At 39.7% G+C, this 15,054-nt stretch overlaps 1 protein-coding gene across 8 annotated transcripts in view; it reads left to right on the top strand.

Moving 5' to 3' along the window:
• kidins220a (kinase D-interacting substrate 220a) overlaps positions 1-15,054 on the top strand; it is a 127,182-nt gene that overhangs the window by 5,764 nt on the left and 106,364 nt on the right. For 5 of the 8 annotated variants that reach the window (XM_038306990.1, XM_038306989.1, XM_038306988.1 and 2 more), the window contains exons 2-3: positions 2,695-2,882; positions 7,648-7,806. In XM_038306990.1, the coding sequence (XP_038162918.1) occupies positions 7,675-7,806 (132 nt within the window). In that variant the 5' untranslated portion in view covers positions 2,695-2,882; positions 7,648-7,674. Of the gene's footprint in view, positions 1-2,694; positions 2,883-3,100; positions 3,283-6,372; positions 6,498-7,647; positions 7,807-15,054 lie in introns of those variants that run through there. The other 3 variants (XM_038306985.1, XM_038306986.1, XM_038306984.1) reach the window with 3 other exon arrangements.

Genomic DNA, 15,054 nt, shown 5'->3' with positions numbered 1-15,054 from the left:
AAATCCAAGTAAAAATCTAAATAAAGTGAAAATCCAAATAAAGTGAAAATCCAAGTAAAAATCCAAATAAAGTGAAAATCCAAGTGAAAATCCAAATAAAGTGAAAATCCAAGTGAAAATCCAAATAAAGTGAAAATTCAAATAAAGTGAAAATCCAAGTAAAAATCCAAATAAAGTGAAAATCCAAGTAAAGTAATAATAAAATAAAACATGCCATCCTCAGTAAATCCTAAGCCAAAAAAAAGGATAAAATCAGCCAAAAACAGGCTTGTGCAAAGCATGCCTGAACATGTAGCAAACCAGAAGACCAAGACAGGATAAAACAAGGTAAAGATTTAAACTAAACTATAATTATCCAGCATGAAAAAAAGAAAAAAAAACAGGACTAAATCAAATAAAACCTCTTCTTAACGGTCAACCTTTTGCTTCATCTAGCAGAGCTACCTTTGGTGAGCATCATTGTAATCTTTTGTGGCTCCAGAGCAGCCATGTTTATGGTCATTATGGATGAGAGCGTTCCCTCTAGAGCCAAACTGTTCCTGGTCTTGGTCCTTTTCTAACCTGACTCCGCCGGATGGATTTGCTCCGCATATCCATCTGGAAACCTTCCATAGAAGTAATTTTGGGAAGGGGCGAAAATACTGGTTAGCTGATTGGCCTATGTTGGTGATAGACGGGCCAAATAAACCAATCAGATCAACGAAGCATATGAAGTACTAACAGAGCGACGACGAAGAGGAGCCAATTGATAGATCAAACTCTTGCCGAAACCAGTCGGGAGAAGAGCAAAAACATCTTTTCCTCTGAGAAAAGCCTCCAGAGCAGTGTTTTGCTCTTCTTTCAGTGAAGAAATACTCTGTAATTCCGATAAAAATTGCTCGATAGCCACGCTAACGCTAGTTTCAATTCAATTCAGTTTCAAATCAGTTTATTTCTATAGCGCCAAATTCACAACACATGTCATCTCAAGGCACTTTACAGTTCAACCAGATCATACAGTCAAATTGATACAAAGTTTTCTATCTAAGGAAAACCAGTTGATTGCATTGACTCATTGACTCAAATACAATCCCTCACACTAAGCATGCTTGTAGCGACAGTGGAGAGGAAAAAATCCCTTTTAACAGGAAGAAACCTCCAGCAGAACCAGGCTCAGTGTGAGCGGCCATCTGCTGAGGCCGACTGGGGTTCAAGGAGACAGAAGCAGAAATAGAAAAAGAAGCATAGATAAAAAAAGCAGCTGTAAAAGGCGGCCCCGTCCAGGAAACACACAGCAAGGCAGACGAGCTGCGAGCCAGCTCCCATGCCAGAGAACGAAGAGAGCACATCCACTCAGTCACGGTCAGAGAAACAGGACCACACTAGAAAACAGGCCGGTCTCCAACATCTATAAACAAGGGTGTATTTCATCGGCTGAAGCCACCATGTTCTTTAGACTGAACTGTCGCGCTTCTCGTTGCGTCACACCTCAACCCGCCTCAAAGCCAACGCTGATTGGACGTCCGTTTGGTGAACGGCTCCAAATTTTCTTTAACGGAGTCTCCAGACTGATCTGCGAGTGAAACCTTGAAAGCTCGCGAGATCAGGATGGTCTCACGAGGCTAGTCCTTTTCAGCTCCACCAGAGAAAACACCCTCTCTGCATCTGCATTAGAACGTGGGAGCACAAGAAGCAGCTCTGTAGAGGTGGGCAAGCCTTTGGAAACAGGTTGCTCACCTGTAAAAAGTGAACCAAGAAAACAGAGAAATAAGCTCAGAATTACACTTAGAGAATTATACTTTTTTTGTAATGTTTCTTTAGGGATGTTGGAGTAAATCATTTCTAAGGAATTATATTTAAACCCATTTGTTCACTCAGAGCTTTAACTGTAATCCTGTATTAATATGCTTAAAGCTGGCTGTAGTTTCTAATTCATTGTTAAAGTAAATATAAAGGAGGAATATTAAACTGGACAAATTGGTTCAAATCTCTTCTGTCGGATCATATCATCAACAAAAGTGTTGAAGGATTGATAATAAGTAAAAATAAAATAAAAGCATTTGCCCTTAAATTGATCAGTTAAATACGATCGTCTGCCAAATTATTATTTTAGTTCAAAACTGAGATAATTAGATATTATTCACTTGAAATAAGATATTGGAAATGTTTTTATTGTATCTTAAACTTAAATGATCTTATTCCATCTACATATTCTCTTACCTATTTGCTGAAATTAAAATAAATTTCACTTATTTTATGACAAATATTTCAATTTTGCAGCGTCTCCAACTGCTGTCTGTAGTTATCTTTTTATCTAAAGCTTAGGAGAAAATAAAATAAGAACAAGAACAGAAGAATCTAAATGATTCAGAGACGGCTCATTCTAAAGCTTCTCTTTTTCTTTTCTTTTTTAGCAGCTTCTATCTCACCTAGTTCTCTTATTTCCGAAAAAATCCCTGAAGCAACTTTTTAAATGTCTTATTCGACCCAGAGTCTCTACACCTTAAAATATATAAGTTTAAAGATAAAAATGTATATTTTTCTTTTAATAATAACACACTAAGTGTTTTTTATTATTCTATTATAATTAATGATTGACTTAATGAGCTTTAGGTCGATCTATTTGCACTGAGCTGTGATGCAGTCGGTAATCAGACTGTAATGTTTGGGCTGATTGCTCTGAGTTACAGGCTGATTTTTATCCACATCCTGCAGAGTTTAAAGCATCTCTGGTGTCTTTTGTGTCGGGAAGAGATGGGCGTGGGCTGGCCCCCCTCATCTAATATTCAGCTGATACTTAAAGCGGGGGATACTGGATGTTAGCGGCAGACCCGGCGGACCAGAGCAGGACCTCAGTAGTGGTCTTTGAACTGCTGAAGATCCTCCGACTTTAACCCAGAGCGGTAAGAAGCTCCATTAATGCTTTATTTTCACCGTAACACTTAGAAAAGCTGCTGCTTGTATAGTTTAAATGTTTGGGGGGGGATTTTTTCCCCCTGGCTGATTGGATCCCCACCCTCCCATTGTGCTGTGAGCAAAAGCCAGATGAGGAGGGTGTGTCCACTGCCTCCTGCTGCCGTCACCATAAACAAAGGTTTGTTTTTCTTTCTTCTGCTCCACTTGTGGGACACGGTGCGATCTAGAGACGGAGCAGCAGGTGACCCCTGCGTGCAGAAGAGAAGAAAACAGAGCTGCTCTGCAGATTAGGATTGATTTACTCCTCTGGATTTAACTGAACCTGAACCATCGTGGGGGGGGTCCTTTGTACCGACGGTCCGGCAGGCATGTGACGCTTGAAGTAAGGTATCGACCCGAGCTTCGCCTCCAGAATTAGAAACTCTCAGCAGGTCTGGGTGGGTATTTGGTGAGAGGCAACTTTAACTAATGAGTGACGCTGGTTCAGGAAGTGAGTCGGGTTGTGACGGATGGAAGAACTTTATGAATCATTAATGGGAATTTTATAGATCCACTGAATCCCTCCAACAAAACCAGAGTTAATTCTTTTGTCCTCTAACCCGTTTGGTTTTATAGGAACCTGGATTTCTAAGATCTTGATATTTTTAAAGTCGTAGGGAAATCAAATCATTCTGGCTTAAACACGTATATAATGTACTCTTCATCAGACCATATTGTCCCAAAATTTAGAAAATTTCTATTGAAAAAAAAAACCCTGTCTTAAAATCTATGGGGTTTCTCTCCATTATCTTCTGCAGGCCAGTTAGTTCTACGTCAGCCTGAACACCTAAATTCGGCCAATCATATAGCAACGGTCATCTGTCAATCAAATTTTTTTGGTCATAGCATCTTGATTCATATGTCGCAGCTAATATACGCAACGGTTAAAATCAGAATCCTTTCCTTTCCCATTGAGTTCCGTCCCGGTGTTCACGGGGATGGACGTCTGTGTCATCAGCAGGCGTAGAGCTAACAGAACTGGCAGCGTTGCGATAGCCTCGTGAGACCATCCTGATCTCGCGAGCTTTCAAGGTTTCACTCGCAAATCAGTCTGCAGACTCTCCGTTGAAGAAAATTTGGAGCCGTTCACCAAACGAACGTCCAATCAGCGTTGGCTTTGAGGCGGGTTGAGGTGTGACGCAACGAGAAACGCGACAGTTCAGTCTAAAGAACATGGCGGCTTCAGCCGATGAAACTAGCGTTAGCGTGGCTATCGAGCAAGTTTTATCGGAATTACAGAGTATTTCTTCATTGAAAGAAGAGCAAAACACTGCTCTGGAGGCTTTTCTCAGAGGAAAAGATGTTTTTGCTCTTCTCCCGACTGGTTTCGGCAAGAGTTTGATCTATCAATTGGCTCCTCTTCGTCGTCGCTCTGTTAGTACGTCATATGCTTCGTTGATCTGATTGGTTTATTTGGTCCGTCTATCACCAACATAGGCCAATCAGCTAACCAGTATTTTCGCCCCTTCCCAAAATTACTTCAAAGGAAGGTTTCCAGATGGATATGCGGAGCAAATCCATCTGGCGGAGTCAGGTTAAATACACGCAACGGTTGAAATTAGAAATCAGAATCATTTCCTTTCCCATTGAGTTGCGTCCCAGTGTTCACGGGGATGGACGTCTGTGTCTTCGGCAGGCGTAGAGCTATCAGAACTGGCAGTGTTGCGAGGCAAGGGCTCAAACATGTACGGCTGGAAGCCTTCTACACCAAACCAAGCTTCTGCCGCCCTGGCGTCCTCTTCCACAACATCTTCGTCCCCGCTTTCCTCCTCTAAATAAAACATGGATGACGGAGGAGACTCATCCACGACCTCCGACACTAAACTCTCCTCCTCTTGCATGTTTCCGCTGTCCATAGCGTTCCTTGACAGCGTCATTTCTAAGTCACCAATTTAGTGCTACTTGGTCCCAATGGAATTTCCCATTGGGAACCTGCTAGCACTAAGATGCTAACTGGTTAGCAAGATGCTTCCGACAAACCGGCCACAACCAAACTTGCTTGCAAACCTTTTTTTTCTACTAGTTTGCTGCACGTTTGTCACACGGAGAGAAAATCATAAGTTATTATATTTATTTATATTATATTTATTTTTAAGAAAGGGGCAAATATTTTATGTCATGTCAAGCTGTTCCAAAGAGCTGCAGCCATGCACATGTGGCGTCAATGTGTTGCCTTATCAATGGCTTCTTTCCTTTTCCGTCGGAGGGAAAAGGCTGTACCGTTCTCGTTTAAACGCGGCTGAGTGCGGCTTTATTGAAAGTGACACCCGATAGTTAAGGCGGGTTTGGCTATCAGCTGTATTTTTGGGAGTTTGTGAATTCACAAATCTCACTACGGTTCATCTTGCTTGCAAGGTAAGAGTTAAGCGAATTCACGTAAAAGCCGTCAGGCCCTCCCTGCTTCCCTCAGCGCTGTCTTCCAGGCAGCGACCTCATCCCTTAAAGCTCTGCATGCAGTCAGAGAAAAGAGAGCAAACAGGAGAGCTGCTCCGTTTTCTAAATACCATGTAGAACAAACAGATGAACAAAGCGGCTGATGATTCAGCAGGATATAAATATATTTTAAATATAGTTGTTAATCTAGTCTCTCTTTTTTTTTTTTCCTCTGAAACTGTTGCACTAAAATAACTAACTTCTTACCACACAGAATAATGAATGTGCCTCTGATTACTGTCCTTTTGCTCAATTAGATGTATGCAGAGTGGATTCAGGCAAAATGTTAAAATGTATACATAGAGTTAAGGTTTAGGCATGTTGCATTTCTACAGCATTTTAACGACAGTGATTAATCAATTATTATAGGTTTGTTTCTGATATACACACACAGTTAGCAAACCCAGCTTCTGCTTTAACTCTAGCAGGAAGGAGTCACTTGATTCAAAACTGCATTAATGTCCAGACTGTTTGTAGATGCATCCATGCAGAGTTTAAAAACGGATATAAATTGGTGCTATTTTAGGGAGGCAGTGGCGTCGGATGTAGGAGTTTGCCCTGAAATTGAAGGGTTGACGGTTGAAGCCCTGGCTCCGGCTTTCAGTGTCGTTCTGTCCTCGGGGCAAGACGCATCACCCGAATTGTCTACTGATGTTGGGCGGAGGGCCCGGTGGCGCCACTGTACGGCAGCCTTGCATCTGTCGGTGCCAGGGCAGCTGTGGCTACAGTGTAGTTCGCCGTGAATGACTGAATGTAGTGTAAAGTGCTTTGGCCAAGCCTCCTTTACCATTATTTTAGATCCTTGTGCAAAGATTTATGACACAGGCAGCTGCTCAGTAATAAACTCTCTTCTTTCTTTCCGTCCTTTCAACTATCGGTCAGTAAGATCAGCTGCTAAGCAGTTTTTGCACACAGCTCCGTTTCTATTGAATGCACAAAGTTCATAGGGTCCAGATTTTGGCAGCAGAAGCTGCTCTAACCGGAGCGCTCGGTCCACTGCGCCTTCAAAGAATCATTGCTGTTTCAAAATATAAAAGCCGAGAGACGGTTATTCTGCTTCTTTAGCATTCAGGGACTTATTTAACCACCCTGAATGGGTCGCCCCGTCTGCAGGAGCTTCGTTATACAGAGTAAGCAAACTTCATATCAGCCTCTGAGCCCGAGCAGAACCGACTGGATAAAGCAGAGCAGCTAACGACCCCCTGTTAGCCCTCTGCTAATGAGGCCAGTTTGACTTTCTGCTTTTGATTGCAGAAGGAAAACTTTTTCACATATTGTCAAATTAAGACAAACTTCACTCTACGCTGTCTTTGTGACAAAAAACCACAAAGCAGAGCAGAAGTGGAAGGAAAGGGTTCTTGCTTTTTAAAATGTATAACATCCAGTGGAACGAGCTGCAGAGATCCTGAGAGTCTGCCAACAGGACGGCTGTAAGTCATGGAGGTAGAAAGGCTGCTGAGAGAACGGCAGCATATGGGCTGTTTGTTGTTTATAGAGGACACAGAAACATGAGGGAGCCCACATGGAGCACAGGCAATGAACATCCTGGAAACACGGCTTTCCCTCTAACTGCTACATACGCAGGGATTTTAGTTGGTCTGTCACCACAATCTGCTGGAAGCTGACCTACAGAAATATTAAAGGGGTGTAAATACTTTTGCACTGTCCTGAAAGGAGTCTTTTTTTAAATCATCTAAATCATCCTTATCCTCAGCTTTGTCATGTTTCCTCAACATTTTTTATTATTTAGGGCTGCACCTACAGGTTATTTTAGTAATCAATTCATCTATCGATTACAGTTTTATTTGGTTGTTTAATCTAAAAGAAACTTTTATCTCTGCTTCAGTCTCCTTGAACCCCAGTTGGCCTCAGCAGATGGCCGCTCACACTGAGCCTGGTTCTGCTGGAGGTTTCTTCCTGTTAAATGGGAGTTTTTCCTCCCCACTGTCGCTACAAGCATGCTTAGTGTGAGGGATTGCTGAAGAGTCATCGAGTCGACGCAATCAACTGGTTTTATCTTAGATAGAAAACTTTGAATCAATCTGACTGGATGATCTGGTTGAACTGGAAAGTGCCTTGAGATGAAAGAAATAAAACTGGAATTTTAGTAAACTAACTAAATTTCAAAATAAAAAAATATTTTAAATAAAAAAAAAAGATTGAAACATTTTAAATAAACTGAAAATGGCATAAAGTAAAAAAAAATACATGGATATAAATGTAACAGTGCAGCTATTTAAGCACAATATCAACACCTGTTGGACATGTTTTTTTTTTCAGTGGCGCGGAAGTGTTTAACAGGTTGCCATGGATACCACCGCCTCCCTGAAGATGACCTCTCTGGCCGTCCAGAGTCTGTTCAGCTACGTGGAGGAGGAGAACCTGGCTGCTGTCAGGGCCCACCTGGACAAGTTCAGAGATGTTGACTGCAGGAGTGATGTGAGTCGGTCACAGCAGAAGGTTGAATAGATGCTGATTCTGTGTTTCTCCAAACTGTTGAAGTTTCATACTATTACAAGGAACTTTACCGTAATACCAGCTTTCATATCTAACCTGACAGAGTGGATCCTTCACGGGTTCCTCCACAGCATCATGCTGTCATAAAGTCTGTCTATTCTCAGTCGTTAGATGATCTGACGTCAGATGGAGGAGATCTCTTCCACGTGTAATGCTGCGTTCAAGCTGCAAGGAGCAAAGGCAGCGGAGGCAGCTAGTTTACATGCAAAATCAATGTTTAACGCACATCAAGGTGCAGCAAAAGGTCCCGCAGTGCGTCTGAGCAGCTGAAGCAGCGCGTCATGAACTTCTGAGCATCTGACGCGATTCAGAAGAGTTGGAAAACTTGAACTTTTGCTGCTCTACGCGCCATGCAGATCCCTATGATCACTCCTCTGAAACAGTTTATTAACGCAGAGGGGTGTAAATCACACCCATCATGGCGATTCGATTCAGTATCGATTTCCTGACCCAACGATTCGATTATTTTCGATACTCAAGAATACACCACGATTCAATTCAATAAATTGGTTCATTTTTCTTTTTTTTTTCTTTCTTTTTTTTTACACCTTACAGGCTAGACAATGTTTCATATTTGAAATAAATCAATGAAAGCTGTAATATTGTTATGCATTTTTTTTTTGAGAAACTACAGAAAATAGCAGAAGTAGAAAAGTTGAACTCCAACTATTCCTATTAAAACCTCATTCACTGAAAAATAATAATACCTCTGCATTATAGATTCTGCAAGGCCTTGCATCAAACAATACAATACTGCAGAAAATCAGTGCAATGAGTGCAATGCAATACCTCTGCTCCAGACGTCCCGCCCCCTTGAGAGACGTTCCGCTGCTCCTCTCCCAAATTGTAGCTGACCGCAGACAGTGCCGCAGACAGGAGGCAGACTTGGTCTGTTTTTATGACCGAAATTGCGGAAAACAACTCGTGAAGTTTGACCCGCTAGAAGAGCGAGGTGTGCGAGAACGCTGGGACCCTTTTTCCACCTGGATCTCCGCTCTTTTTGGCCCTCATGTCCCTCCGTCGTTGGACTAAACTCGCCCCCACTTCCTCGCCGCCTCGGCCGTATCTAGACCCACAGCGTGTAGCACAGACCACGCTTCAATATTGAGCATAAATAAAAAATGTCTGCGTCAAGCTCACTGCAACACACTGCTGTAAGAGTCTAACCAGGAAGCGAGGTAGGACGGCAAAATAGGTTTAGCGCCACCGCAGCACGGGAGGAGAATTACGCCCAGGAGCAAATGGATAAAAATAGACCGGAGGAAAAAAAAACATGAATCGATTCTCTTGCGGACGTATCGATGCATCGGATCGTCGGCTGTTGGATCGATGCATCGATACAAAACGATTATTATTTACACCCCTACTAACGGCTAAATTAACTTAAGATGTCGAAACCGGCAAAATATGTTCAAATATTTTATTCTGGTGCCTGGAGTTTGGATCACGTACATGAAAAAAAGCCTTCAAACGCAAAAAGTAGCGGAAAAATGCAAAGAGGCGACCGGGCCAGAGGCTGCCATTGAACTGGATTCCCAGTGACAGCGACCCGCCGGTGTACGGGGGTCTGAGCGGCTCCGACAGCGAAATAATATTTGAAGGCAGGATGGTAATCTTGAACTGACTGCACAGACAATTTTTTAAAGTGGACTTTTTCACTTAACAACATATTAAAACTACTTTTTACCCAGTGATCACAGCAAATATAGCTGCCATTGTTCCAGGCAAAGAAAGGATAGGGTAGCTCCGCCCAACGCGCATCAGAACCACTTTTCGGCAGCGCAGCCAGAGCAGCAAAGATGCTTCAGCCGCTCATTGGAATTAAACTTGTACAAGAAACAAAAATGAAGCAGTACACGTGTTTTTGCTGCTTTTGCTGCCGGTCTGAAGGTAGCAAAACAAAGGAGCTTATTCTGATACTTTAAAGCCATTTCCTGATCCAGAATAGGACCTGAAGAATCTCTTTAAATTAGAATATCAACAGATTTTATTTATTTCACTGATTCAAATCAAAAGGTACAGTTCATATTTCACTTTATAAACGGTGTAATATTTAAAATATTTATTTCTGTTCATTTTAGTGATTCTGTTTTACATTAAATTTAAATTTACAGTAAATTTCCTGTAAGATTTCATCAGACCCCAAAAAAAGGATTTCTTTTGTGGCCTAAACAGTAATGAGGAGACGGCTGACCTGACGGTTGTGCAGCAGATGCCACTTCTGTTAAAGCGATCCTGCTTTTAACTTGGGTTTCGACAATTAATGGCAATATAAAAAAGACAAAATATCCCCAAACAGTAATTTTTTATGGTCAGATTACATTAAACTAGAGAAGGACTCTGATTTTCCCACTGCAGGCCTCTAGATGGCAGTAATTTGCTTAAAGTGGGTTTGCTGCTACACAGAATGGAAGAGAGAGTTACTGCTGGCCTGCAGAATGAGGCCATTAAAACAATGAGATCAAAGAGAGTTTGTCACATTTATCCTCCAAATCAAAATCTATTTTTTCAGATTTGGTGTAAAAACACAAACTGACTTTTAAAAACTTTCGGGTCAATCAGTCTGGTCATTTGGATGTGAAGTTTGGCTGCCTTCCAGTGGCGGCTGGTGGAGTTTTCTCCAGGGGGTGGGAGGGTGGGGGGGGCGGGGGGGGGGTGGGGGGGGTGGGTGGGGCTATAATTTCAAAATAGATACCAAGTTATCACACCAGCAGAGATGGGAAGTAACGAAGTACAAATACTTCGTTACTGTACTCAAGTAGATTTTTCTGATATTTTTACTTTACTACTTATTTTTATGGCGACTTTTTACTTCTACTCCTTACATTTTTACACAAATATCTGTACTTTCTACTCCTTACATTTTAAAAATTGGCTCGTTACTTTAGTTTTGAATCATTTCAATGGAGTTACCGTTATTATTTTTCACGTCATCAATACCAAATTCAATCTAATTGGATGGGAATCTACGTTGCATTTGACGCACCACTACAAGATGAATCGACAGATTCGGCGGTATTCATTGGCGGCAAATCATTGCAGCTTGGTGGCGGTGGCGTTAGCATAGTAGCATGGACGACGAGAGGATTGAAAATGAACACAACGGAGATCTAGTCCTATTGGCAGACATCCATTTAAAATGTAGGCAACGGCATGAAAAAAGTGGTTTCTACTTTTACTTTTATACTTTAAGTACATTTACAAGCCTGTACTTTGTTACTTTTACTTGAGTAAAGAAGTTTAATCAGTACTTCCACTTTTACCAGAGTATTTTTTAACACAAGTATCTGTACTTTTACTCAAGTACGGAAAGTGAGTACTTTTGCCATCTCTGGACACCAGTATATTTATATGAATGCCAACAACAAAAAACATTATAAAAACACTTTTCAGTAACAGGTCTACTTTTTGTACATCTGCCCTTCTGAGGCTTTGTGAAGGTAAATCTGTGTTTTTCACGGTCCAATATTGTGTCACAGAACAAAAAAACAATGCATCAGTTTAATAATGGAGAAGCTATTAGTCAGCTTTATATTTTTGTTATATATAAAACTTTTTATTTTATGAGAATTTATTTATTTAAGAGTAACTATACAAATTAACAAACATTGAGATAAAGTAGACTATATTCTTTTATTTTCCATGTGAATCCCAGATTGTTAATTCCTCTTTGCCTTTTCTATAAAGTGCTTTAAATCAGTCCTAGCTGTCTTTATCAGTGTTGTATAAAGTACTGAAATCTCGGAGTCCAGTAAAAGTATAAGTACCTCTCCAAATTATGACTTTGGTAAAAGTCCAAGACTGAAATGTTACTTGAGTAAAAGTCTTAAAGTATCTGAAATGGCTTGTACTTATGGAAGATAAAAAGTGACAAAATTACATAAATAAATACAGCATTAAATAAATAATTAAATGTGTTTATTAGTAACGAAGTAAAAATACTTCACTACTGTACTTAAGTATATTTTGGAGTACTTTATACTTTCCAAGAGTATACTTTTTTTTGAGAACTTTTACTTCACTACATTTACAAACTTAATTGCATACTTTTACTCTGATACATTTTCAATGTTTGGTTTAGTTACTAAGTAAAAAAAAAGCGAGAGCGAGAGAAACAAGTGTTTTGACCCCACCTACTGCCTACAAAATCAGGTCTTGCCTGGGCTTGTTCATCAACACCAATAGGATACGCCTGTTTCGCAAAGCCAGTCTAAATTTATCCTAAACTTGGTATATTATTTTAAGTGAATTTACCTTCAAAGTTTACCAAAATGTAAAAAAAATGTCATTCAAACTGCACTTACTTTTTACTTATACTTTTCACTACATTACTTGAGTACATCTATTTTTACAGTAATTCTTATACTTAAGTACATATGGAGGATAAAAAGTGCCAAAATTAAATAAATAAATACAGCATTAAATAAATAATTAAATGTGTCAATAATTAATTAAATGTGGAATTAAATAAATAAATGTGTCATTCATTAATTAAAACCACGTCACTAATATAAAGTGCCACAATTAAATAAATAAATACAGCGATAAACAATTAATTAAATGTGTAATTCATTAAATAAATAAGGAATTAAATATATAAATGTGTCATTAATTTAATAAAATACGTCTTCATTTTATAAAAAAAATATATATAATTATTTCAGTGTGCATTTAATTATTTCATGGTCCTGTGTCGCAGTGCATCGAAACCATTAAAAAAATCTGTCAAACTCACCCATCAAAGTTAGGGGGCGGGTATCTAACACCTGATTGGTCACCCTGCACATTAAGGCGAAGCAAATCGATTACAGAGACTCGATTCGCGTTAACCCAGACCACTTGTCTCTGTGGTCCTGAATCAGAAATGAATCGGATTTTTTCAAATGCGACCCGTGTCTGAACAGCCAGGTCGCATTCATCCGACCTCAACGTCATTAATACTCAACAAAGGTCACTATTCTGCATCCTGCTTCGCAAAAGCGGGAAGAAAAACGAACATGGCGGAAGACAATGTGGAGAACGTTCTTTATTTTCAAGCATCTTGAAATGATGAAGTTGTTAATGCATTGACTGAGGTTTAAAACTACATGTAAGATTGTAAGAAGCGCTCCAGACTGCCAGTGGGGTCCTTAGGCACTGGCGGCCGAGTGGTTATTTATTTTTATTTTAATTTTACCTTTATTTTACCAGGAAGTCCAATGAGATAAAATCTGTTTTTCGAGGGAGACCTGGCCAAGAGGCAGCAGTACAATAAGACATATAAAAACACATAAAAACAACATAAAATCCATCATAAACTAGACTCTAGAATAACAAGACTCTTAACGCCTCATTGCTCCCCGGGCGCCGCACAATGGCAGTCTACTACTCCCCAAGGGGATGGGTTATATGCAGAGAGGGAATTTCGTTGCTTTGTACTTGTGCAGGGCTCGATGTTAACCATCGCCCGGGGCAAATAGTCTTTATTGTCGGGAGAGTACAAATTTCATTGCATTTGCCCGCCGGGCAAGAGCAATGATCGCAAAAAAAAATTATTTATCACTCAAAATTACTTTAAAATCATCTACAGCGTTGCCGGCGCCATTTTCGTTGTTTTGTAAACATTCTCGCGTGATTTGAAAAAGCCTCGTGATTTTCCGCTAGATGGCGTGATTTTTCTCTCCTTGGGGAGAGAATTCTGCAGAGCAGCAGCTGGATGATGAATTTAATCTATACTATAAAACACGCTAGATTAAAAATGATCAGTCAGGGATTAGGAAAATAATAATTGTAACTGTATGCGCACAGTGTAAATATTTCTATCATATGGCAGGCTTCTATGCAGTGGTCATACATTAAAAAAATGTTCATTAAATTTTTTTCTCTTAGACATTGGAGTGGTGCATTTAAATGTTATAGAGCTAAACATGTTAAATTGGTGAGTAGTAGTAGTGTAAGTTTTTAACCTGTCAAGTTTTTTTTTAGATTTTTAACATTACAATTTATATTTTTCCAAGCATACAACAGTTTAAAGCAAAGTTTAGTTTGAAAAGAATGTGCAGGAAGGATTGAAAAGCATGTTAACACGGTAGTGTAGGCTTGAGTTCATTATCTGACGCATGCATATACACACCAGGAACCTGGAAACTTAAAAAATACTGAATTACAAAAAAAACATTTAAAAAAACAAACATGTCTCATTGATATATATACAAAAATTAATATTAGGAACTATATTTATCAAACATTATACTGGGCAAGTAAAAATTGTTTCTGGGCAAATGAAATGTGAAAGTCACTTGCCTCTGTTGTGTAGTGACAATAAAACGCTGGAAGAACAACCACGCAAAAGTTCACAAAAAAATCGGAATTGAGCATTAAGGCTTGCAGGGTGAAATCTGTAGTTTTTTTCCTTCAGTCTAATTCAACTACATTTACAGTGTTTAGACGTCATGAGCCAGAGAGCAGCGTCCCAGCTTTGAAGTGAAAAGCTCACAGCATCATGTTCTGTAGAAGTTGGCTACAGGAAGGCAATGTTGGGAAAGTTCTCTTTCTACGTGAACTAGTTCAAAGTTCAGTTCACACATTTTAAAATGAACTAGTTCAGTTCATAGTTCATAATTCAAAATTTTGAACTAATTTCACAGTTCCAAAAAATGAACTAGTTCATAGTTCTTTTTTTTTTTCATATATTGCTCAATTACACCATAGCCTACTGTAGAACCACAGACAGCAATTATTTTATCAGTTGTAACACTGAAACTGTGCGTCAGATTTCATCTTCATATCCAGTTTTGAATCCTTATCCAACCAGGGTTTACATTAGCATTGAGGGGACAGCATTTCCCCATTGTTACTTTAACGCTTTGTTGCTGTCCATTCACTTCACACTAGTAGCAGCTGCAGCTTTCACCCCTACAGTATATTCTCAAAAACATCAGGAAAAATGTGCTGCTTGAATGGTCTTTTTATGAGTATTATTAAAAGAAAAACAGGAAAGTAGTCTTTAAGGTGCAAATGTTTTTTTAATTTTAATAATTTTTTCCATTTGAAATTCCATTTCAGCATGGGCGTAGGTTTGCATAGGGACCATAGGGACATGTCCCTACCAAAATTTTGAACCGACCTAATTGTCCCGACCAATAATTGGATGTGAGCAACATGTTTATAATTTCCAGCAGTAGTTGTTGC

The sequence above is a fragment of the Cyprinodon tularosa genome, unplaced genomic scaffold (genome assembly GCF_016077235.1).
Source record: "Cyprinodon tularosa strain WSP-4 unplaced genomic scaffold, ASM1607723v1 ctg6, whole genome shotgun sequence".
Classification (NCBI taxonomy): domain Eukaryota; kingdom Metazoa; phylum Chordata; class Actinopteri; order Cyprinodontiformes; family Cyprinodontidae; genus Cyprinodon; species Cyprinodon tularosa.
Note: the sequence above shows the minus strand (reverse complement) of the source record. Positions and strands in the feature narration are given on the sequence as shown.